Below are 26,933 nucleotides of genomic sequence, written 5' to 3'. Positions count from 1 at the left end.
AACACACACCACTGCAAACAATACTACACATAGCAGAAACTTAATAATTCAGTTATATAATGATTGTAGATACCTTAGATCTATATAACATCCACTATAAGAAACATTGCAGCCCCAATGACTCATTTAATCCCTTAGGGGACAGAGGGTCTGATTCAGAGCCGCTCGTAAGCGGCCGCTCGTTCGCGCCAAGCGATGTTCGCACAACTGCGCATGCGTATGGGTCGTAATGCGCATGCGCCAACCAGTCAGTGCGGTCGGAAATTGAGCGCTCGCAAAATAGCGAGTGCCTGCTAATTTGAGTGACAGGATGAGGCATTTGTGGGTGGTAACAGGGGAAGGTGCTTGAAATCGGGGAGTGGTGATCCGAACGCAGGCGTGCCAAACGGTCAAAACGGGCGTTTTAAGGGTGTGCATAATTAACAAAGCAGCGTCATCGGCCACGTCACTTGGTTGTCTCTTAGCCTGAACTGTTCGCATGATTGCGGTAGGAAAATCCTACCACAAGCACTGCGAGCAGTTCAGACGCCTTTCGATGTACTCGATTAATCTAATAAATAGCGGAGATGACGTAGGATGCGAGCGGCCAGGGGGCGTCTTTACAAAATAGCGAGAGCATGTTTCGTTCGCTCGCTCAGACATAGAGGCGTCAACAGACCGCAAAGAGCGAGCGCTCAATTTAAATATCCGGCCCCTTTTTCTGAACGAGCGAGTGCAAATAGCATCCGGCTCTGAATCAGGCTCAGTGTCCGTTATTATCTTGCATTTTTATATGTTTGTATATATTTATGCTGTTGTTACATGGGTTGCTTAGCAACCGCATTGTGACTCCCGGCAAGTTTGGTGCTGTGGTCTCCTCCGGATGACGTAACTGTGGGCGACGCAAAAGTCAGCGTGGTGTCCAGTGCGGCAGATGGCGGGGATCAGCAGCCGCCGGGAATCAGTGTGTGATTAGGTAAGATGTTTTAATGTTATATATATATATGTTGTATTGGTGTATTGTTTGCCATATGTATCCCTGAAGACGGGGGGCAGTCCCCGAAACGTGGGAATAAAGGATTTATTATACCAGCCTGCTTGAGCGCCGCCTTATACTCCGTTGTACATTTGGATGTGCCATCATCCTAGGAGGGCACCGCAGCGAATTACCATATCAGCGGGGTGGGCGCCGGGCATTTGCTGCTATATATACACACAGTATATATGAAACATTGTTGAATAGTGAATACAATTTAAGCAATTGTTTCTATTTGCGTTGCCTGTTCAGCACTGTGTTATTATCAAGACAGTTTTTAGTTTTCTCTTCTGCAATTCAGAGTAAAAACAAGCACTAGAGAGCCACAGGTTACCTGAGCATGTTATGCTATTTAGTACAGTATGTGTTTTTCACTACTGTTTTATTTATACAGGTCTAAAAGACTGCAAGGATTATTCTGCAAATGGAGAACACGAAGATGTCCAAAATGAGCATTACAGCAAGGTAAGACAACTACTATGCTACTTTTATACAATGACAATAATGACATATATACATGTCTCATGTCTCTCTATCTTGTACGACTATGATGGCATATCTTATGCTGAATTTTCTGCTGTTTGTTCTCTCACAAGCATGGAAATTGTACCTGTATTTTCACTTGCTGTAATTGCTGGCTCATGAATATCTCTGTTTGTGTTCTTACTTGTAGGCATTCTCTTCTTTGCTTAAGTCACCCTCTTTTGTGAACCCATGACCAAAGGTGTTTTGGAATGTGCCACTGTTGTACAAGTTAATTACCTTTTGTTCTGCCCCACTTTTAATAATAGGTTCTATAGTTGTTTATATTATTTTAACTCTTTCCTAAAGCATAACAGTTTGTCCAATAAAAAATATTTTTTTGTTTTCCACACATATACATAGGAAACATGAATCTGCTGTAGGGATGCCTTGAAGAGATATGCTATGTTTATGCTTCCTTATGGGCTGGTATCTATTTTTGATACTTGTCATACTGTATGACTAGTTCCAGTTTTTAAAAATATACACTGAAGTCTCCCAAAACATGGATTATGAAAGATAATGCTTTGATGTTTTATGTTTCCTATGTAAATAAATATACAACATAATACCCTTGGTGTGACCCCCCCAACTAGCTCTTTGTAGTCAAAGGAATTTGTAAAGTCCTCTAACATTTATGGCTAAATTTACTAAGTGGTTGGTTCTAAATCCTGGCAGTTTGGCAGCGGTTTTGCATTCCGCTAATTTATGGAGGCCAAAACCATTGCAAAACCGCAGAAAAAGCACACTTTGGAATATAATAGAACATAATTGAATATCAAAGCACCTTCAATGTTTAGACCATAGAAAGAATAGAATAGAATAGAACGAAACCCTGGATTTAACAAGTAGAGGTTTTAAAAAAAGTCGTAAAACCGCCGCTAAACCCAACAAAACAATAGACCTGCCTGTGGCAGATGAGTTTGGGAGAAGTGCTGCACAAATCACTTTCATCTGTGCAGGCTTTATTATGTTTAAAATTATAGGAATTGTTTAAAATTTAAAAAAAAATCCATATCCAGCCCTGGATCTCTGAGCCTGGTCTGGTAATGAAAAATAGGGGGGCAAATGGTGTGGGGTTCCCCCTATTTTCTAATAACCAGCAGCAAGCTGAACTTACTCAGGTGGATAACACTATAGCAGGGAGACACACAGCGTCATAATGTTAACCAGCCCCAAACTGGTCAGCCCAGGGCTGAATCCCTCAAAAAGTTGGGACCCCAAAAAAATGGGGTATAAGAGCTGCAGTGTGCATGTCGGAAGCATCCAAAGGACACTGCAGCAACAATTATGGCAGCAAGGTACTGTTCCAGGCAAAACCTGCAAGCCAGGTGCAGGGGCCATGGGGCAGCAATGGCGCCACCACTTGCACACCTCTATTTACAGCCCTGACAACAGGCTGCTGGCATAGCCATGAAAAGGTAACAGGTCACTTGCGGACACTGCCCCATAAATGAATAGGGAAGCACTGAATGGCGGACACTTCCATAGCAACCGTTGCCATGCTCTCAGCCAATCAGTGTTTATTAACTCTTTATTTACCATTAACCCTGCTGTCAACTCAGGGCTGGTTGTTTCTCGGGAGAAGGGACCCCATTTTTGGGGGGGTCTGACTCTCCAAGGGACTCCAACCATGGGCTGACCAGTTTGGGGCTGGCTAACGTTTTGGTAGGGGAACCCTACGCTTTGTGTCTCCCTGCATTTGCATTATCACCCCCGGTTGGTTCAACCTGGTGCTGGTTATTGGCAACTAGAGGGAACCCAATCTCCATTTTTCCCCCCATTTTCCAGTACCAAGCCAGGCTCATAGGTCCAGCACTGTTTATGGATTTAGGGGGGACCTCATGCTATTTCTTTTTAATTTTAAACTATTTCTATAATGTTAAACATAATGAAGCCTGCACAGATCACTGTGATCTTTGCAGTTCTTGTTCATTGTTTAGCTTCTATTCCACAGTGGTTTCAATAAAAAAAACACTGTGTAATAGAACACACCTTGGCGAGTTGCCATTTAGATACCGTCGGGTATGGATGAGGGATTCAGTTTAGACATCAAAACCGACCTGTAGTAAATGCTGTTAATTTGACATGGAAATGGCTGTCAATTGACGGAAATATCCGGTGGTGTCAAAATGACACCCAAACATCTGCTTAGTAAATTTTGCCACCAGAGTGGTGCAAAAATCCCTATGGTCTGCAGGCCCTCACTGAACTTTTCCTATAAGAGAACACCTCATTACAATGGGATGTAGTCATCATGTCAGCGTTGGGATGCCAGCACTCAGAATACTGGCGCCGGAATCCTGACAGCAGTCGAAATCCCGGTTCCAGAATCCCGGCCTTGGGCATCCTGATGGTAAGTATTAGGGTTAGTGTGAGGTTAGGTTTAAGGTTTGGGGTTAGGCTTAGGCACTAGGGGGAGAGTTAGGGTTAGTCTGCGGGGCGGGGGTGGTTACGGTTAGGCTGCAGGGGGGTTTAGGGATAGGCTTCAGGGGGTTTGGTTAGGTTGCGGGAAAGTTGGGTTAGGGTTAGGGGGTGGGTTAAGCTACTTACCATCGGGATTCTGTCAGGATGCCGCTGTTGGCGTTCCCCAACCACCGGAATCTCGTACCCAACTCTGTTGCAATCTAGGTACGCCTCTTCAGTGTAGATGTGATCAAATGCATCACCCACACTCATTGCAGGAACATGATCAGCGCGAAAACACCCAAGATGCGCTCTGCAATCCGGCACCTGTGCTAGTCTGCATTAGAAGCAGAAATTTCACATTTTAAAAAGATCTCATATATTTGGGGAGAATCAAGACCATATTTATGTTTTATTTTCCGAACTCCCGATTAGACCATAATCACCTGCTCTAATTTCAAATGTAATTCTGTGTTACCATCTCTTCAGCGGTTACAAAATGCAACGAGGAATAAAGTATTCGCTACAGGCAGCTTACTAATAATAGTGTTACATGGAGAAATTACTGAATGATCTGCATGGAGTTGTCAGAAGGAAAATGTTTCCTACAAATTCATCACAAAAGCAAAGATCTGAGTTTCCCAATACAGTACTTTTTCGAACAAAGTGCTGTCAACTGGTTGCAACAAAAAATTAACTATTTTTTTTTGGCTACAATGACAGAAGATACAATTGGAGAAAAATGGATGAAGCGCTTTCAGAAAAGAACACATTGCAATTATTAAGTATGGGAGTGCATCATTATAATGTTGGGTTTTTGTGGCCGCCACTGGCACTGGATAGAGAGCCTGAATTTGAGTTGCACGTCTTTGTGTTTTGGTTTTGCAAAAACCACCCTCAAGTGCTTTCATTTTGGATCAGGTTTTTTTTTTTTTAAATAAAAAATTGATAAACAGTCAGCTTCTATATTTTTTTTTTAGAATGCACTAGATAAATGATAGCTAGAAGCTGATTGGTTGCTATGTGGTCACATTCAGTGAAACCCTTAAGCAGGATTAGAGTTGGAAACGGCATATAGATTTCACAGGTGTAAGTGTTTATCTTCCCTCCATAACAACTCTATAGACAGCAATAGAGTAGTGGAGCAAACATTGATTTTAAACAGACAGCAAAAGAAACCGCTGACCGTTGTAAACCCGATAGAAGCCACAGAAACATCGGAGCTGAATAGTTCAAAAACAAATAAACCTGTCCTTAAGTGGCTTTTGGACAAAGAACTGCACCGAACAGTATGATCTGTGCAGGCTTCATTATGTTTAAAAGAGAAGAAAAGGTTCAACTAATATTAAAAAATAATCCTACCCCCCCCTCCCCCAATTCAATGCCAAGTGCTGGATCTCTCAGCCTGGGCTGGTTTGCATAATTGGGGTAAAAAATTGCGTGGGGCTCTCCCTATTTTCCAAAAACCTGCATCAGGCTGATCTCCTATTTGACAGCGGAGTCTATCATAAAGAGGACAATTCCGATATGTATCTCTGGCTCTATGCAATAGATGCTCAAATACAATAATTAGTCAATCCTGTATTTTGGGCCCACAATCTGCCGGCGGCATCCAACGGATTGTAATAAAAGGGGCTACTACCCACCTACTCCACGATACCCAACATATTACTGTCATAAATTTCCAGCTGACAAAAGTATTGGATCTGATCACACCCAGACTCTAGGTTAAGGGCCCCTATCAGGGGCGTAACTAGGTATATAAAGGTATATGAAGGCCCCATAGCAAAAGTTTGTAAGGGCCCCTATACCACCCAATGGAAAAAATGTTTCATACAACACATGTAACTTTGGCAAGGAAGATGGGCCCCCTTCAGCTCTGAGCCCCATTGCAGCGGCACCCCTTCCACCTATGGTAGTTACGCCCATGGCCTTTATGCTGCTGGTACCCCTGGTAGCCTTATGATATACTATATCTATAATCCCTGATAGATAAGTGCTAAACTTGACTCTGACAGTCAGGATAGCATGTGTGGGACAGTGCTGCAGCTTCTTAACCACAGAACTATACAGTATTTATTAACAAAGTAATAAGCAATGTTAAGCTTGTTTATAATACGTAAGAATATTTACAGAGCTTTTAAAGTCCTCTCAAAATGAACAGCACCATTGTTTGGAGTTTAAATGTAATTGAATTCAGAAAATGTAATTTTACTAGCAGTTTGCATCACATCCGATGCGTAGTGATGCCAGCATTAATCACACTGAGCATAAATATTTACCTAAACATTGGCATTGGTTTATATTTTATTAATGAATACTTAAAGCACTCATTACTTTATGCTCATAGGCCCTGTAAACAAAAGAGATATAATGAAATTACTGTAACTGTCTCTGAACTCACAAAAATTCCCATTATCTTTTCATTCTAAAGCTGCAAACACACACAACGATTCTGTTACCAACGAGTTTATGAACGATTTTCTGTCAGATCATCTGTCAGATTTTTTAAAGTGTAATGAACTATTTTTTTAACTGCAAACGATTTTTGTAACTTCCCTTAATGAAAATCGTTCAGTTGGTAAGTCAGAATGAACTACAAACGGGAACGCGCATGAACGCTAATCGTTCATCGTTATAACTCAGAAACTGAACGTTTTCAACGATTGAATGACGTCGTTATAGTTAAATCGTTCAAAAAATCGTTACGTGTGTATGCACCTTTAATGTTTCGAAACCTCAAGGGCCTGATCCACAGGTGGATGCAAATAAAACATTGGAGGCGAGCACCCAATGTTTTACTTATGCGCATGCGTCCTGAAGTTACCGCCGTTGGACGCAGACCGGAAATGCATGGAGATCCATGTAGTTCCGATAGGAATTCTTGGCTGGTGACAGGGGTGAGTGGCTCGAGTCGACGGGCGCAGAGCCGGATTTAGACCTCATGGGGCCCTAGGCAAGATACCAGTTTTGGGGGCCCCTCCCTCAATCCATAGCACTACATTTTTATTCCTGATTTATGCCTCTTTTACAGCACCGTGAAGGTCCGCTGCGGCTTTGAAACGTCGGCCTTGTATGTATAATACACTTGCTTTTTCCTAGCTTTTGCAAAGCTTTTCCGAGATAGGCCCCGCTGATTGCCCCTCTATAGCTTTTACTGCCAGTCCATTAAATATCACACTGCCCTCTGACAGCAATCACTCTGGTCTCCATCCCAACTCACTCATGTCCCCCATAGCACACACACTAACACACTAAGCTAGTTACTGCCCACCTCACAGCACCACATACTGCCCCCTTGACTGCCTGTCTCACAGCACAACACCCCTCTCCCCTCTCAGCACCCCTCTCCCCAGCCCTCTCCCCTTTCAGAACATCACCTCTCTTTCCTCCAGCACCCCTTTTCCCTCACAGCACATCACTCTCTCAGCATAGTCCCCCCCCCACAGCACAGACCCCCTCACATCACCCCTCTCCACTCACAGCACATACCCCCTCCCCTCCCCTCACATCACCCCTCTCTACTAACAGCACAGACTCCCACCCCTCAAAGCACAGAACCCCCACCCCTCACAACACAGACTCTTCTCCCCATAGACACCCTACCCTCATAGCATAGACCACCCCCCTCCTCACAGAACAAACCTCCCCCTGCACAGCACAGATCTCTCTGGCCTCTTAGCACAGGCACTCCGTTCTCTCACAACATAGACCCCACTTCCCTCTTAGCATAGACCCCCCCTCCCTATGCCCATTTAGCACAGACCACTCACACCATAGAACCCTCTCAGCCCAGACCCATCTCCCCAAACCACCTAGACTGCTCTCCCCTTACAGCATAGACACCTCTACTCTCCCTTCCCACAGCACAGCACCTTTCTCCCCTACTTGCTAGTGCCATGAAACATACCTGCTGGAGAAATCATTTTTCTACCTGTCCTTCATCGCGCAGCCAATTGAAATATAATTGCGATGTGACGTGATGACGTCACGTCGCCCTCACGGATCACTCCCAAGCCTTCTGAACGAGACACAAACACTGCTTGGTGCCAGAGTCACAGACCGGCCGGCCGGCCCTGGTCTGTGACTCTGCGTCCTCCCCCCGACTGGTAGGAGCAGGGCACCGGACGTGTGTGTGTCTTCTCCTCGTCCGGGCAGCAGTTAGTTCCAGCAGCAGCTTTAAACACAGGGCCGGATTTCAGGAAGGGCAGGGCCTGACTATGGTCCCCTAAGGACCCGCTGGGCGATGTTATCTCTATATAGTCAACTGCCTTAAAATAATTTGCATAGAATTAACTAGAATTGAATTACTATGCAAGAACAAAAATAATGCAGGTATAAGAACTTTATCAGGACACCCATTATCTGGAAAGTTGTCAAAAACAGAGGAGGAATAAAAAATAAAAAAAATGCACTGCTCCCATGATATCATAAACAGGGCCGCCAAGAGAAAAGTCTGACCCGTTAATATAGCGGCATGGGCAATCATGTGGAGGTGTGGCCACACATTCTTGTTATCATTGGACACCTTTTAGGGGTCTATGTACTAAGCCTTGGAGAGAGATAAAGTACCAACCAATCGGCTCCCAACTGTCATTTTTCAAACACAGCCTGTAAAGTGAAAGGAGCTGATTGGTTGGTACTTTATCTCCCTCCACTTTATCTCTTTCCAAGGGTTACTACATAAACCCCTTACTGATGCCAACCACACTCCCTCTTGGGGTTGTGGCTGTGGTTCTGGAAGGTCCACGTATTTTTTAATACGCCACCACCTTGGTGTCCCTGGTCTAGGAGTGACTTATCAGAAGTCACGTATTGATATACTGAATCCATACGGTATCAGCATATGGGAATCGATATGGAAGACAATTATGTAAATGATACCAATATCCTCAAATATCGATATCTGATATTGCCCAGTAGCTTCCTGCACTAGATATGGGGTGAGGGCAGCAGCTCTGAGATTTCCTGAGAGGCTGAGAGAGCCTATAAGAACTTCTTGGAGTCTTCTTAGAGGCTCAGGACAGCCTTAAATGGAGAAAAAAGCTGGGCAGGAAAACAAAAATGGATGGCTGGGATGCTGGGGGAAATACCCATTGCTGCGTCTTTTAGTTTATGTATCACAGAAATAGGGGATGAACGCAGAAAACAATTATTGATGCAGCTGACTGCAACAAACTGCAGTGCTCAAAGGGAACCAGTTACAATGCAGTGTGTTGCATTTAAACTTATTGCCATTTTAAATACTGCGGTCAGAACTACCGACAAGCTCCGACGATAGTAAGTAAACCCCATAGTGCTTTAGTGAACAGGCGTAAAGTCATGTCCATCGGCTTCGGTCTCCCCTCATCCTCACACACCATCTCATTTAGTGGAGAATGTTAGACTGTAAACTGTCAACATATATTCTGGAATCAATTTCCTGTATGGTATTGCCGTTGGCCACAGTTACATGCACTTTAGCCGTATTGATTTGTTTTAATTAGGTGATCTTGTAAAAAAAAAAAAATCCTTAAAGTTTAAACTCACTTGACCGATGGTCTGAATGATGACCATCGACCTGACCCATTTCATCCAGGAGATTTATGTCTACTCAAGAACTTACCACTCGCTTTTTAACTTGGGGCACATGCACAATATTTTATGTGGAAAACGCAACAGGTGCTTCATTGATTCATTCATCAACAATTTTTGCTAATGCATGTCATCACATCTATACCGAACATTGGGCCTGATTCAGCATGGAACGAAATTGCAACTGCGTACTCAGATCAGCCAATGGTGCGTACTGCGAATGCCCCGTAGTGGGTGTGCGCAGCGACAGCATTGCCATAGCACTGCGATCACGCACGCAGATGGAAAGCATCGCAGAGTGAGTGATAGGACGTCAGCGTTTGGGGGGTGGTGACGGGGGAGTGGTCGGAGAAACGCAGGTGTGCCTGTCTGTCTGAACACCGTTGCATGGGCGTGCATAAATTAGCCACTGAGACCTTATACGCAGCTTGAGTATTCTCTGCGTGCGACGAGACTTGCAATTTCTGAGACAGGTCAGAGCTGCTGTAATTTTGTGTGAGGAGGGTCCGATGTTACTCGATGTTATCAATTGTGTACGCAGGATATTGAGATCCGATGTGAGAAAGTGGTAGTGGGCGTCTCGATGCTGGCTGAGCGGTTGCAGAAATTAGCATATTTTCACAGCAGAACTGCGTGTGTAATCGCAGCTGCGATTGTAATAGCGATCTGTGCTGTATCAGACCCCTTATCATGACCCTATAAAGGACAGAGGCGTCATTAAGGGGGGGAGAGGGTGCAAATTGTCTGGGCCTCTGAAGGGGCCTAAAAATGCAGGTGAGGTGTAACCACACACTCTCATGCCCTGTCCTACCATGATTAGCCCCCCATTGAACACACCATAGATACTTATACAGAGAGGGGGCTTTGCTGAGTCCTCTCCAGTGACCATACCCCCCAGCACCCAGGCTCATCTGAAGTTCATGAAGTCTTGGCAGCACCGATTAAAGTTACCAATTTTGAATCCTGTGACATTGACCTTCTGGAAGGGTCTCATTTATCAACGAGTTTTTATCATACGCAACAAGTGATAAAACTTGTTGCTTATGATAATGGTACTGCAGCCAATCAGCTCTCAACTGTCATTTTTCAAACAGATGACAGGAGCTGATTGGCTAGGAGGTTTTGGTCGCATTGTTCACAAAGTCGGGTAATGGATAGCCGGCAAGGACCAGCGATGCTCGTGCGCGCTGGGTCCTTGCCGTCCCGGACTGTCTACTGAACATGCTCGTCAACCTGATGACGCTCGTCAGGTTCGACATGTTCAGGGATAGGAGGTCGGGCTCCTCACTGAATGACGTTCAGTGAACGCCGTTCAGTGCGGTGCCCGCACCTCGGCGACCTGAAGGTCTGAACGCTAGACGTTCAGACTTTCAGGTTGCCTAATGGATATGCACCTTTACAGTACAATCAACTATCAGACATAAAAAAGGAACCAAGCAGGCAGAATTATAGCAGTACAGGTTGAGTCTCCCATATCCAAATATTCCGAAATACGGAATATTCCGAAATACGGAATATTTTCAGCATGACCGAGATAATGAAACCTTTGATTTTTGATGGTTTAATGTACATAAACTTTGTCTAAGGCACAAATTAGTAAAAAGATTGTATAAAATAACCTTCAGGCTGTGTGTATAAGGTGTATATGAAACATAAATGAATTTCATGTATGTACACAAACTTTTTTTGATGCACAAAATTATAAAAAATATTGTCTAAAATGACCTGCAGGCTGTGTGTATAAGGTGTATATAACACATAAATGCATTCTGTGTGTATATTTGGGTCCCATTTCCAAGACATTTCATTATAATATGCAATTATTCCAAAATACGGAATATTCCGATATCCAAAATACCCCTGGTCCCAAGCATTTTGGATATGGGAGACTCAACCTGTATAAATATTTCTATACCAGGTTGTCACACAGCAGGAAGCCGGAGGATTCTGTATATACTGCTAGTGCTGGTGAAAGCTTCGCCATTTAGAAATATGTGTAGTCATTCCCAAACGTCTTACTGACCATACTGCCTCCCATGCACAGTACCTCTATCTCCCGCCTCTACTATAAATGCTCCTCATGATAATCTCAGGCATCATCCTCTAAATACACCACCCACTTCGCATCTTCAAAGCCTTAGAACGTTGCTCCTGCTGTGCTCGGTGTGCAATGCAGATAGTGTGACCGCCGGGCTGGCTATGTATGAAATGTTGGATCCATGGAAGGGGGTACTGTACAGGGTGCATGAGTCAGTCCTATAGCTGAGGAAGGAGACGCCCACTGCTGGACAAGGTAGGTAAATCCATAGAGCGTTAACATATGGGAAAGAGTGCGCCTGTGCACACACGTATGGGGTATACAGTGTGTGCGTATAAAATACAGTGATTGTGACTAGAGATTATTTGTAAAGCCTATATGGTTACAGCACGTATCAGCTGAATGTGAAATGGATGTTAGTCCATACAGACGTCCTTAACTACTATGATGGTTTATTAGTATCAGAGGAAAACACAGGGTTAATGCGGCGATAGAGGTAGGCAGGATTAACAAGTCTTTGAAGGGAGCTATGTGTGCAGGGCCGGCCCTAGCCCAAATTTTTTGGTAAGTGAGTAGGTTTTTTGGCGCCCCCCTGTGCAGTGCCCGCGGTAGTGGTCCCCCCTGTGCAGTGCCCCTTGTGCCCCCATTAGTAAGCTTATACAGTGCCCCCAGTAGTAGTCCCCCCTCTTGTAGTGCCCCTAGTAGTCCCCCCTTGTAGTAGTCCCCCCATTGTTGTGCCCCCAGTGGAGGTTTCCCCCATGTAGTGCCCCCAGTAGTAGTCCCCCCAGTAGTAATCCTCCCTTCAAGTGCCCCCAGTAGTAGCCCCCCTTCAAGTGCTCCCAGTAGTAGTGCCCCCAATAGTAATCCCCCTTCAAGTACCCCCAGTAGTAATCCCCCCTTCAAGTGCCCCAGTAGTAATCCCCCTTCCTGTGCCCCCAGTAGTAATCCCCCCCTTCAAGTGCCCCCAGTAGTAATCCCCCCCTTCCTGTGCCCCCAGTAGTAATCCCCCCCTTCATGTGCCCCCAGTAGTAATCCCCCTACAAGTGCCCCAGTAGTAATCCTCCCTTCTAGTGCCCCCTGTAATCCCCCTTCAAATTCCCCCAGTAGTAATCCCCCCTTCAAGTTCCCCCAGTAGTAATCCCCCCTTCAAGTACCCCCAGTAGTAATCCCCCCTTCCTGTGCCCCCAGTAGTAATCCCCCCCTTCAAGTGCCCCCAGTAGTAATCCCCCCTTCAAGTGCCCCCAGTAGTAATCCCCCCTTCAAGTGCCCCCAGTAGTAATCCCCCCTTCATGTGCCCCCAGTAGTAATCCCCCCTTCCTGTGCCCCCAGTAGTAATCCCCCCTTCAAGTGCCCCCAGTAGTAATCCCCCCTTCAAGTGCCCCCAGTAGTAATCCCCCCCTTCAAGTGCCCCCAGTAGTAATCCCCCCTTCAAGTGCCCCCAGTAGTAATCCCCCCTTGTAGCCCCCCCCAGTAGAGACACACGTTATAAAAAAAAAACAAAAAAAAAACCACTTACCTGAACTCCTGCTCCCGCCGCCGATATCCGCTACTCCCGACCATTCTCCAGGGCCGCTTTGCATTATGGGAGAGACGTCGTCATGACGACGTCTCTCCCATTACCCACTGCGGGAGCCGGAAGATGGCTCCCGCAGTGGGAGCTACAGCAGCCGATGAGAGTCTGACAGACTCTCATCAGCTGCTGAAACAAACACACAGTTGCCGGCTCCGGCAACTGTGTGTTTGGCACTGTATAGCGCTGACCGAACTCCGTCCGGTCAGCGCTACACGCGCGGTGCAGCTGTGTCACAGAGACACAGTCTGCACCGCGGTAATTCTGCATGGTCGCGGCCGCGGCGCCCTTCACTACATGGCGCCTTACGCGGCCACGTACCATGCGTAACCATAGAACCGGCCCTGTATGTGTGCTACGTCTGTACAGCACTGTGACACTCTAACACAGTGGTGCAAGCAAAGTTTGCACATACAGTACTCAAAAAGGCCTGGTGATGCCACCCCCAGCAGTGTGTCGTTACCTGAGAAGAGACATCGCCCCTCTCCAACATGGATAAGGATTTATATACAATATTCAATCATTCTGTCATGCTTAGGGTGGTCCTAACAAAATTAGATTTTGGCCCTCATTCAGAGCCGTACGCTCTGAGCAGAGCGCACGCTCTGCATGAGGGCCGGGCTCCTTTTTCATGGAGCGTCCTCCTGGACGCTCGTATAGCTGTGGGTCACCACCCACAGGCTATACGAGCGTGCATTTTGATGGCCGCGATGGTCGTGACCATCGCGACCATCGAAATTGCGAGCCGGAGCCTGCGGTTGAGGTTTTCAACCGCAAGCTCCGGAGTGATTTTGGCTCTATCAGAGCCAAAATCACTCCCACTGACATCACTAGTGATGTCAGTGGGCCGGCTTCTGACGGGAGGCGTTCCCGTGGGAACGCCCCCGTCAGGGAGGCACGCCCCCGGCACGCCCACCAAAGGGGGCGTGCTGTCAATCAACATTGACAGCACGCCCCCTTTGATCGGACACAACGAGCGAAGGAAAGTCCTTCGCTCGTCGTGTCTGGCGCATGCGCACGACGGAGCTCCCTCCGTCGTGCGCATGCTCAGTGCAGACCATCGACCCACTTGCGAGCGTACAGCCGCTCGCGAGTGGGTCTGAATCAGGCCCTTTGTTCCCTATGAAAGTAACCCAGTCTGTAGAAAAAAAAACATTTAATGTGAGGCGCTATGGACCCTTTGTGGCACCATTTAAATAAAGAATAATAATAATAATAATAATAATAATAATAATAATAATAATATTAATGCAAATTGACTGTAGAATGCAGTAGAAAAAAAGTGCACGCCAAATGCAATAAAATTTCATATCCGATGATGGCGTTGCCCTTGTGGAGACTGGAGAAAGAATTTCAAAGAATACACAGATGATGGCAGCAATACTCATTGTGACAAAACACTGGAAAGGTTGTCAAGGGGAGATATATATGTCCCAGGTTTTTCACTTCTGTCTGGCAGACAGAAGCTGATTAGCAGCCTTGATTGCCAGACCACCTGTGTGAGGCTGATAAAGAGTGTGTCAGTTTCTGTGCTCAGTCTCTCACTGCCTGTTGACAGACATTGTGATTACTGAATGTAGGTGCTGTGCTAAAGGCTTCTGTTTTATGAGACGTTAGGTCCCTCCGCTCTGAGAGAGAGAGAGAGAGAGAGAGAGAGAATCATTCTGTTTAGTTAGAGTTGGACAGGCCAGGATTTACTCTTACGTTTTGTTTTTCTACTTCAGGGTCCATAGGGTATCCACAGGATACCTTGGGGTATAGGTGATGACGTCAGTCTTCAGGCACCACAGAGTTAAAGTTTTCAGCCTCCCAGGATGCATCTGGGTCCCTCTCCTATACCCCGCCCCCGGGCCAAGGCATCTCAGTTTCGTCGGTGCCTGGCCGGAGTCAGAGGCACTGTGCAGAGGAGGGCTATGAAGAGCCCCTGAAGTTTCTTTTAAAGGCAGCGCTGGCTGCACATCTGGGAGTACAGCATGGACAGTCAGTACTGACGTCCATGCCGTCTCCCCTACACCCCGCCGGTACCAGAACGCCGGTACTGATCCGGGGATGCTGGTAGACATCTGGGGTCACGGCTAGCGGTGTCCCCAGAAGTTTTGGACCATGGCCGGATCCAAGGGGATGCAGGTAAGCAGCGGGATCCCGCGGTGGGTCCCCGCTGGTCACATGGTCCTGAGTCCCCAGGCAGGGGGCTCCCTGGGGACTGGCTGCAGCGTGGAGCCAGGCGACCAACCTGCACTTCCACTACCCCCTGGGACAGCGGGCCGCTGCTGAGCGGCATGCGCTGCGGTGTCCCAGGGGTTAAATGCATGCCAGGGGAGCGCGTTTTCCCTGTCTCACAGCCGGTTCCTCCCCTGCTGCACACAGCCTCTCTGCTCTGCCTGATTGGCCACAGTGTGTCAGCTGTCCTCCCCAGGCCGGCCTCCTTCATCTTCTGCTCCTCGGTGGCCATCTTTAAAGCATGGTGAACACTGCTGGAAGCCTGTGAGCGGTGGCATTGCGGTCTAGGTCCCCCAGCATACCTCTCCTCTGTTTGTCACAGGTCAGTGTATGCAGCACTGAGTCCTACCAGCCTGAGGGTCTGAGTAGTTGAGAATCAGCACTAATAGTGCAGGGATTTGTTTCTTCTGCATTGTATGTGACTGAACTGCTAGCCTGCTGTCTGTACTTTCACTTTCTACTGTCAGTTTTATTACTGTCCCTGATCTTGCTCTGCTCAAAGCCCTTGCGGTGCGCGGTGTGCAGGGTGTTATTCACACTATACCAATACGTATAGGTGTGAGTGTCACATACTTACCATCATGTCTGAGACTGATTTTCCTCTCCAGCTCATGTGTACTAAATGTAAGGTACCAATAGCGGAGGGGGAGGGTAACGCGGAGGGGTTATGCCCCCAGTGCCTGGCACTGTCACGGCCGATTATGGTCACGGTCCCGGTACAGGAACCTCCCTGGGCTTGTTTCGCTAAGGCGCTTACAACCCTTGTGGGCCAGCTAGCTCCGCCACCTGCGTTTACCCAGACGGGTTTGTCCCAGCAGTCAGTGGTGTCGTCAGAGACAATTGATGGTACCCCACAGTCTCCCTGTCCCTTCCCAGGTTTCTCCGGAGCCTGCGTGGGTTAATACTCTTAACTACATCGGTTCAGCATTTGTCCGATGTTTTACAGGTGGAGTCTGTGTTGCGGCCTCATAACGGCCGGTGGCGTCTTTATCTGCTCCTTATGGGGATGACGATGAGACGTCAGATCATGGGGAGATTCTGGATCTATCTGACCAAGAACCTCTCCGTACCAAAGAGCCGGACGCTAAGTCCAAGGTGTATATCCCTGGTCTTATTCGAGCGGTCCGCTCGGCTTTAGTTATTGAGGATATTGATCCTTTGGTGGCCACATTCATATATGCCTTTTTAAGGATATTAAGGGTGAGGCTACGGTGTTCCCTCTTTCTGATCAATTAGTGGATCATTTAGAGGAGGCGTGGAAAAATCCAGGTAAACGGTTTCAGCCCCAGAGACGCTTAGCCATGGCTTATCCGTTTGCGGTCAATTATTTTTCTAAGCGGGAATCCCCTACGCAAGTGGATTCACATGTCACACGCCTAGTCAAAAGTGCCACGTTGCCTATGCCTTCGATGTCATCCTTGAAGGATGTCACTGACCGCAAGGTGGAGATCTGCCTCAAATCCGTTTATTCCCTTGCAGGGAAGCATCCAGACCGGCTCTGGCCGTGTGTTGGGTAGCCAGAGCTATGGAGCGCTGGGCGGATAATTTGGAGGCGTCTTTGGACTCTGACTGTTCGGCTGAACAGACCGAGTTGGTGGGCAATCTCCGAGACTCGGCCACTTACATTAATGAAGCGGCCTTAGATATTTGTATGCTCACCTCTAGGATCTCCTCTGCAGCCGTGGCTGCTCGTCGCACCTTATGGTTGCTTTCTTGGAAAGCAGACGCGGATTCCAAAAAGGGATTAGAAGGTCTGGACAGGTACTATTTGGTCCAGATCTGGACAAAATTGTAGTTACGTTGGCAGCAGCAAAATCTGCATGTCTTCTGTCTGCTACGATTCCTTCTAGTGCTGGTGGGTCGTCCTTTTGGCCTCACAGGGCCCAAGGTAGGCCTAAAGTACAGTCCTGTCCACGGCAGGCTGGGGCCAAGAAATTGTCCAAGCCCAAGAATCAGGTCTGGAGTACCAGACGTCCGGCTCCTAGGTCAGATAACAAACCTGCGGCCTGACGGTCCAGGCCTCCTTTTGGGGGACCCCAAAGTGGGGGGCGCCTGCTTCAGTTCGCCCGGTGCTGGTCGCAGTGCATGTTCCAATTTCCCAGAGGGGCCTGGGTTTCTATTCCATTCTATTTTTGGTGCAGAAACCCAATGGGTCTTACCGTTCAATACTAAACCTAAAGGCCCTCAGCAAGTCCTTGAGGGTGCCTCTGTTTCGGATGGAGACCCTGCGGTCCATAATTCTGGCACTGGAACCTGGGGACTACATGGTGTCATTGGACATCCAGGACGCTTACCTGCATGTCCCTATTCTTTTGCGCCATCAGCAGTTCCTCAGATTGGCAATCTGCAACGAACATTTCCAGTTCCTGGCACTGCCTTTGGCCTGGTGACTGCTCCACGGGTATTCACCAAGGTCATGGCGGTCATGGCGGCTCTCCTGCGGACGCAGGGAGTCCGACTGTTGCCTTATCTGGACGACCTCCTGTTGATAGCGGGGTCTCCAGAGCTTCTTTTACACCATCTGGATCTGACGATTGTGGTACTGCAACGTCACGGCTGGTTGACAAACTGGCAGAGGTCCACTCTCACCCTATCTCAGAGGATCCTGCACCTCGGGCCCTTATTGGACTCCAGGCAGCAGTGGATCTTTGTGACGGTGGAAAAGATCCTTGCTTTGTAGTTGAGGGTGCGCAGTTGTCTGCAGTGTCGTCGAGTGTCGATACACTTGGCAAAGAGGTTATTGGGCTCAATGGTGTCGGTATTCGACATGGTGGAGTACGCCCAATTTCACTCCAAACCTCTGCTGCTATTGATCCGGTCCAGATGGAATGGATTGCCTCAGTGTCTCAAGTCCCAGACAATGGGGCTCACTCCGGATGTTCGCCTGTCTCTAACCTGGTGTTTGCAGACGACCCACCTCAACAAGGGTCACCCGTTCTGGGTGGCGAACTGGGTCCTGTTAACAATGGACGCCAGTCTCCGGTGCTGGGGAGCTGTCACGGGTCCACACTTGTTTCAGGGCAGGTGGACTCGGGCGGTAGCGGAGCATCCAATAAACATTTTGGAGCTCCATGCGGTGTCAAGAGCTCTCCAGCAGGCACAGCCGGTTCTCCAGGGTCACCCTGTGCAGGTTCCGTCGGACAACTCCACCACGGTGGCCTATTTAAACCAGCAAGGAGGAACCGGGAGAGTGGTCTTTATACCAGGACATCTTTCGGAGTCTGGTGGACAAGTGGGGTCTTCCAGAGATAGACCTCATGGCGTCCCGGCACAACAACAAGTTGCCGGTGTACGGGTCTCGAACATGAGACGAAAAGGCGTCTCTGGTGTATGCCCTGTCCGTCTAGTAGACGATCCAGTTTGCCTACCTTTTCCCTCCGTTTTCCCTTCTTCCGCGGGTATTACGGAAATTCAAATCAAGAAGGAGGTACGCTACTGTTGATAGCTTCCGAGTGGCCCAGACGGCACTGGTTCTCCGACCTCCAGAGTCTGTCAGTAGACGTTCCTCTGAGGTTACCATTACGACCGAATCTGCTGTCATAGGGTCCTTGTCTTCACCCGGACCTGACTCAGTGTGGCTGTTGAAACGGTCATGCTAAGGTCCAGAGGGTTTTTCTAGCTCCGTGGTGCAAACCATACTAAGAGCTCGTAAACCTTCCTCGGCAAGAATCTACCATCGTGTGTGGCATACTTTCTTCCGGTGGTGTAGACCTAGAGGTTATTCCCTTAGGGAGTTCCGCCTGTCTAGGGTGTTGGCTTTCCTACAGGACGGACTGGATCATGGGCTTCGCCTGGCTTCTCTGAAAGTGCAGGTGTCTGCCCTGTCAGTCTGGTTTCATCGTAGGATTGCTGCGCTCTCTGATGTGCACACCTTTATGCGAGGTGTTCTTCGCATTCAGCCACCTTTTGTTCCACCGGTGGCGCCTTGGAATTGGGCTGTGGTCCTGAGAGTTCTCTAGGGACCGCCGTTTGAACCACTGGACTCAGTGGACTTTAAATGGCTTACAGCTGAAACCATATTCCTTCTGGCCATTGCCTCGGCCAGACGGATTTCGGATTTAAGGGTTCTCTCTTGTAGACCCCCTTTTCTGATTTTTCATAGGAATAGGGCGGTGCTTCGCACTCGTCCGGGATTCCTTCCCGAAGTGGTATCCAGTTTTCACATCAATGAAGAAATTGTTGTGCCGGGTTTCAATTCACCTGGACTTTCAGTGGGTGACGCCACTTGGGATGTTGTGCGGGCATTGAGAATTTATGTTGACCGCACTTCTTCTTTTAGGAAGTCGGATGCCTTGTTTGTCCTCTATGGCTTCCGTAAAAAGGGTTGGCCTGCTTCAAAGTAGACTTTGGCAGGCTGGATTCGTATGGCAATTTCAGAAGCTTATCTTCATGAAGGTCTTCCAGTTCCCTCCTTGGTGAGGGCTCATTCCACTAGGTCTGTGGGTCCTTCGTTTGCAGCTAGACGTGGTGCCTCTGCAGTTCAGATCTGCAAGGCTGCTACATAGTCTTCTGTCAATACCTTTGTGAGGTATTACGCTTTTGACATCTTTGCCTCTCAGGATGCTTCCTTTGGGGCGGCGGATTCTCCTCTCAACACAGGAGCATCCCCACCCTTAAAGGATACTGCTTTGGGACATCCCCAAGGTATCCTGTGGATACCCTATGGACCCTGAAGTAGAAAATATGAGATATGGTAAGAACTTACCCTTGTTATCTCTATATCTACGAAGTCCATAGGGTTCCACAGGACTCCCGCCCTGTCGCACCTGTACTGCAGATGGGCTTTATTCTGGTCACCGTTTTTTCCGTCTCCCTATGGTGAGAATGTGATTCTTGTGAGTGTCCAGATTTTTTTCTTCTCTCTCTTTTTTCTCCTCCTTCGGCCTATGGCTTGTGATGTAACTGAGATGCCTTGGCCCGGGGGCGGGGTATAGGAGAGGGACCCAGATGCATCCTGGGAGGCTGAAAACTTTAACTCTGTGGTGCCTGAAGACTGACGTCATCACCTATACCCCAAGGTATCCTGTGGAACCCTATGGACTTCGTAGAAATAGAGATAACAAGGGTAAGTTCTTACCATATCTCATATTATTTTTGTGCTGATAATAAAACTAGCTCGTCTACTGGTACCAAGGCCTGGACTGTTGTGCTGCTACTTGGCTGTTGTATGACAAGAGCAACTATTTACCCCAAGAAGCAGCACCCTTCCCCTGATCTTGCCACATTATCTATTAGGCACACTAGGCTCTGCTTGAAGTGCCTGCAGGCTCTGCAAGTCCCGGTTTACACAAACAGTGACAAACTGATTATTATGTTTTTGTTTTTTTACTGAGGGCCTACATTTCTCTAACTCATTTTTAATGCAGACTATGGGGGAGAATAAGAGGTGGACACAGTTGCAGTAGCGGCTGTATATTTTGGCGCAGTGGCTACTTTGTCTTTATGGTAATGCCGTGGCTGATGGGCATCCTATTGAGATGCCCGCTGTCTGCAGAGCAATTCCTCCAATGTGCACACATAGATGCGCTTACAGCATACCATTGGCCAGTACATCGGACATTGCACTTGTCTATGGCAGTCACAGACTGTCCGACTGACCATGGCTGACGGTATCTCAGTGCTACTGCATCTTTAGATGCATTCACTTACACCGACAAAGCCTGCGATTGGTAGCCACCCCCCAGTTAACACACAGAAAGGACCATCGAAATTGCATGGCTCTCCATCTGCATCTCTGTGCAGCAACCGCAGAGCGGCCCAAACGCATGCACAGAAGTAAACCATCAGACACTTGCGTCCGATAGCATAGGCAAACACGGGGGTTTCCGTATGCCTGGAAATTCCCCTCCCCAGCACATACCATGACCACAGTAGAAATAGTATAATAGAATTTTACTATTGCTACATGTTCTCAGTAGGGGTGTGCCCCGGCCACTTTTCGTGTTTTGTGTTTTGGATCTGGATCTTTCTTCGTGTTTTGGATCTGGATTGGTTTTGCCAAAACCACCCTTCCGTGTTTTGGGTTCTGGGTTTTGTGTTTTGGATCTGTATTTTTTTTTTAAAAAGCATAAAAACAGCTAAAATCACAGAATTTGTGTGTTTTTCTGCTCCTATGCTATTATTAACCTCAATAACCTTAATTTCCACTCATTTCCAGTCTATTCTGAACACCTCACACCTCACAATAGTGTTTTTATGTCGAAAAGGTTGCACCGAGGTAGCTGGATGACTATGCTAAGCGACACGAGTGGGCGGCACAAACACGTGGCCCATCTAGGAGTGACACTGCAGTGGCAGACAGGATGGCAGAGGTGCAAGATGGAATTGTCCTCCCACCCACCCTTATGTTGTATAAACAGGACATGCACACTTTAACAAACCAAACATTTCAGCGCCAGGGTCTGCCACACGACTGTGGCTGAAATGATTGGTTCGTTTGGGCCCCCACAAAACAAGCTGGCAATTAATCTGTCCCTGCACAAACTGGCTCTACGGAGGCAAGATGTCGTCCTCATCCTCCGATTCCTCACCCTCTTCAGTGTTGTGTACATCCTCATCCTCACAGAGTATTAATTCGTCCCCGCTGGAATCCACAACCACAGGTCCCTCTGTACGTTCTGGAGGCTGGTCTCCCTGGAAGAGTTGATAATTCATTTTTATGAACATCATCTTCTCCACATTTTGTGGAAGCAACCTCCTACGCCTTTTGCTGACAAGGTTCCCGGCTGCACTAAACACTCTTTCGGAGTACACACTGGAGGGGGGGCAACTCAGGTAAAATAGAGCCAGTTTGTACAGGGACCTCCAAATTGCTTCTTTTTCCTGCCAGTACAGGTACGGACTGTCTGACATGCCTACTTGGATGCTGTCACCGATGTAATCCTTTAACAGACAGACGCACGCTTGTCGCTGCTGCTTTAAGGATGCAGGTGCGGCTACAGCCCACACAATTCACAAAGACATAAAAAAAAAGAAGAATATTTTTATTGTTTGTGGAGCGCACTTTGAGGGTGTCACCACCCTTTAACAGACAGACGCACGCTTGTCGCTGCTGCTTTATGGATGCAGGTGCGGCTACAGCCCACACATTTCACAAAGACAGAAAAGAAAATAAGAATTTTTTAATTGTTTGTGGAGCGCACTTTGAGGGTTACACCACCCTTTAACAGACAGAGGCACGCTTGTCGCTGCTGCTTTAAGGATGCAGGTGCGGCTACAGCCCACACATTTCACAAAGACAGAAAAAAAAATAAGAATATTTTTATTGTTTGTGGAGCGCACTTTGAGGGTTACACCACCCTTTAACAGACAGATGCACGCTTGTCGCTGCTGCTTTGAGGAGGAAGGTGGAATCTAGACGGGATTTGGAACCGGGGACACACTACCTCCATCAATTGTCTAAATCCCACTGCACTAATGGCGGATACCAGACCCACGTCTCACACCAACATAGCAGTCAAGGCCTCAGTTATACGTTTTGCTTCAGGATGACTGCTGTCGTACTTCATCCTCATCGCTAGGGACTGTTGGAGGGTCAATTGTTTAGTAAAAGTGGTGGTGTTCCTACTTCCTCTCTGGGATGATGAACAACTCCCAGCAGCAGCAACAGCACTAGGAGGAAGTGGTTCTTGATCTTTCCCTATTTTATTTTTATCGGAGAAAGTTTGGTCCTCCATTTATGTTATATTGATATATATACGTGCGGCTAAAGCGCACACAAACACAGAAAATATTTTTTTATTTTTGCTGGAGAGTAGTGCACTTTGTGGGTTACACCACCCTTTAAGAAATGAGCCAGCCGGCTCTTTACTTATGGGACACAGGCGCACGCTTGGCGCTGCTCCTTTGTTGATGCACGTGCAGCCACAGTGCACACAATTCACAAACACAGAAAATATTTTTTTTTTGGTTTGGACTGGAGTGTACTTTGGGGGTTACAGCACCCTTTAACGGTCAAGCCAGCCGGCCCTTTACTTATGACACAGGCGCACGCCTGGCACTACTTTGTTGATGCACGTGCGGCTACTGCGCACACAATTCACAAACACAGAAAAAATATTTTGTTATTTGGTTTGGAGTGTACTTTGGGGGTTACAGCACCCTTTAACGGTCAAGCCAGCCGACCCTTTACTTATGACACAGACGCACGCTTGACACTACTTTGTTGATGCACGTGCGGCTACTGCGCATACAATTCACAAACACAGAAAATATTATTTTATTTGGTTTAGACTGGAGTGTACTTTGGGGGTTACAGCACCCTTTAACGGTCAAGCCAGCCGGCCCTTTACTTATGACACAGGCGCACGCTTGGCACTACTTTGTTGATGCACGTGCAGCTACTGCGCACACAATTCACAAACACAGAAAATATTTTGTTATTTGGTTTAGAGTGTACTTTGGGGGTTACAGCACCCTTTAACGGTCAAGCCAGCCGGCCCTTTACTTATGACACATGCGCACGCTTGGCACTACTTTGTTGATGCACGTGCGGCTACTGCGCACACAATTCACAAACACAGAAAAATATTTTTTTTTGGTTTGGACTGGAGTGTACTTTGGGGGTTACAGCACCCTTTAACGGTCAAGCCAGCCGGCCCTTTACTTATGACACAGACGCACACTTGGCACTACTTTGTTGATGCACGTGCGGCTACTGCGCACACAATTCACAAACACAGAAAAAATATAATTTTTTTAGCACTTGGGGGGAGCACTCCTGATGGACAGAGCACCCCCTGGACAACACTACAGCACCCCTTTAGGACTGGGACACTGCACAGGACTTTGGAGTGGACACAGCCCCTATGGAGAACTGACTGCACAACACAGTCCAGCCAGCCCCTATGGACTTTGAAGTAGTGGACACAGCCCCTATTAACAACAGCAGCACAGCAGAACACAGCCAGCCCCTATGGACTTTGAAGTAGTGGACAACAGCAGCACAGCGCAGCACAACACTACTCTGCACTACACTACACTACACAGCCCAGCCAGCCCTAACTCCCACCCTCCCTCTTCACTGTCCACAGCCGAGTGAGAAAATGGCTCCGACGCGGGTACCTTATATAGGATCCAAAACCCGCGAGACCCGGAAGGCGGGATGATGACGTTTTGCCTCGATTTCAGATACGAGTCAGGCGGGAAAAGTCGAGCCTGACTCGGATCGGCCTCGGATCGGGGGGGTTTGGATTTCTGAAATCCGAACCCGCTCACCCCTAGTTCTCAGTATTACAAATGAAATAATTAGCACCACCTGTGGATCTTTTAACATGTATCAGGCAGTAATAAATAACCTGTGCACCAACTAGGAGATCTGGAAAACATGCACTGTTAGGGATGCACTGCTATAGAGCCCAATATATACATATATGTCCAGGGAAGTGCTAGGTTCTTCTGCTGCTCCCCCAGACTCCCGAACTTGCTCCAATGCTCTGGAATGGTGCTCACATCTAAAATAAAAACATTCAGCTCAGGCAGGATGGCTTACTGCCGCATCAACTGACTTACTGTGATCCTGTATATGCTGGAATTATGACACACAATACACATTGTATGACGCATATTAAAGCTGGATAAGTACTAATTCTGCCCTCTTAATGGACTGGCCACACTCGCTCTAAAATCAAGCATTTGGAAACCCCCCTCTAGAAATCTTGCGTTTGCCACTGGATAGTTTCCCTGTGTCCATCTCTGAATCACCCCCTCTGTGTTAAGCATTCACTATAAAAAATAAAGACATAGGGCTAACAGTTTTGAAAGGCTTAGCAATGATTTGCAACTCTAACAACTTTTTAGGCTTGAACTGAATAGTTGAAGTTTTCCGTTTTGGGATTGTTCCTTGCTTTGTGCATTTTATTCATATCACACAATTTAATTTCATCACCATCATTCTAAATGAAAAAAAAACAACAACTATGTATTATACAACATAACATTTGAATAATTTGAGTTTATTTCCTCCCGTAGAATTCTCTTGGATTGCACACTTCTAAACTGACATTATCCGTCCTCATTTCACAGATGATTGATGAGTCTGCATCTGAAGACGATAGGAGGCTCCTTCCCTCGCTTTCTCTGATCACTGACCCTAAAGCTTCCAGTATGCTGCAATCTCTGGTTAATCACAATGCAGTCAGCATTAACAGAACATACACACCGCTTCCTACCAAATTAGAGATTCAAACAGCCTTAGATAAAGCTACACGTAGAGCAAGCATCCATCCTGCCAGGAAAAAACACAGCCTGGATACCAGGAGAGGATTTTCGTCTATTACAATTACAACCAGAAGATATATGGCGTCTTTAAGCAACGCTCCGAAGGAAATTAGCAGTGACCCAGCTTCTTCTTTGTGCAGAAGTAATGACTTATTAATGAAGGCTCCTGTTTCGTCAGATGAACACAATCAGCAATGTAGATATTTAGATAGCGGAGACTATTATCGTCAGAGTTTCAAGCCTTCTGGATTCCTTCAGCCTCAGGAACTCCCAAGTCAGCCTGGCATCATTTCAAACATTGAGGCCAATCGCGTAGGATCAAAGGAAAGCCACAACGGCATGAATCCAAAATTGTTTAGCTCCATTGTCTGCATAAAAAGGAATCAGACTTTTCCAAGAACAATTTTTTATCTAGATAGGTTCTTTTACCTCCCTCTTGGCCAATACCATGCAGCCAACCAAAGAATTTATAAGTCAACAAGGTCCTTCAAAATTAAGGGTCCACCAGCGAGGCCGGCCGATACTTGTATCAGAAAGCCTACGGCATTGCCTACAGTTGATTTCCGCCAGGATCTCCCAGAGGGACATATTCGTTTTAGACCAGCTGAATATCAAACCTCAAGTCCCTTATGTGAACTTCCAAATGCAGATGATAAAGCCAAAAAAGGAATTCAGGCAGCGCAACACAATAAATGCCAAGATGAGCCATTCCAAGCTGTTTCTAACTGTTTAAATGTGAAAGGTGAGGATCAGTGACTGGGTGATATGTTTCTATTACCAATAATAATAAGACATGATCAGATTTCCTGTGGTTTGGTTTATCTGGAAGTTTAGCCTGCGCCATAGATCTGGCATGAGCCTGGACCAGCGCAAGTAGTTTTGGCGCCGCACATTCTAGGGACTGCATCGGCAGTTTTGCTGGGTACACCAAAATTCTAGCATTTAGCAATGCACATTGGGCCTGATTCACTACCGTACGCAACTTCGATTACAATAGCGATTACGCACGCAGTTCAACTTGGATAGTATGCTAATCCATTGCGATCGCTATTCCCTTGCAGTGCTAAACAAGGACGCCCACTTTACTTAGCACACATCCGTAATGTTTAACAAGACTGTGAAACCATCGGTAAAAATCGAGTACCATTGCAGCCTCGCGCACACTTGCACAAGCACTGACCTTACTCAGAAATTGCTAACAACCACGCACGCTATAAGGTCCCAGGCTGCATAGGGCATCGCAGTGGCTAGTAATTTATGCACGCCCCTGCAACGGCGTTGAAACGCACAAATGGCACTTCCTGTCAATCACTCTGCGATGGGTCTGCATAGTCACTGCGATCGCAGTCCCGATCGCAATAGCTAGTTCG

The 26,933-nt window shown here is 47.2% G+C and overlaps 1 protein-coding gene across 1 annotated transcript in view; it reads left to right on the top strand.

The window, feature by feature from the left end:
- CUNH10orf90 (chromosome unknown C10orf90 homolog) overlaps window positions 1-26,933 on the top strand; it is a 209,549-nt gene that overhangs the window by 77,668 nt on the left and 104,948 nt on the right. Inside the window, exons 2-3 of the mRNA XM_088452171.1 lie at window positions 1,410-1,480; window positions 25,369-26,305. Coding sequence (XP_088308297.1) covers window positions 1,410-1,480; window positions 25,369-26,305 — 1,008 coding nt within the window. The remainder of the gene's footprint in view (window positions 1-1,409; window positions 1,481-25,368; window positions 26,306-26,933) is intronic.

This window comes from Taudactylus pleione, unplaced genomic scaffold (assembly GCF_031769625.1).
Source record: "Taudactylus pleione unplaced genomic scaffold, aTauple2 ptg000034l, whole genome shotgun sequence".
In the NCBI taxonomy this organism is placed as follows: domain Eukaryota; kingdom Metazoa; phylum Chordata; class Amphibia; order Anura; family Myobatrachidae; genus Taudactylus; species Taudactylus pleione.
Note: the sequence above shows the minus strand (reverse complement) of the source record. Positions and strands in the feature narration are given on the sequence as shown.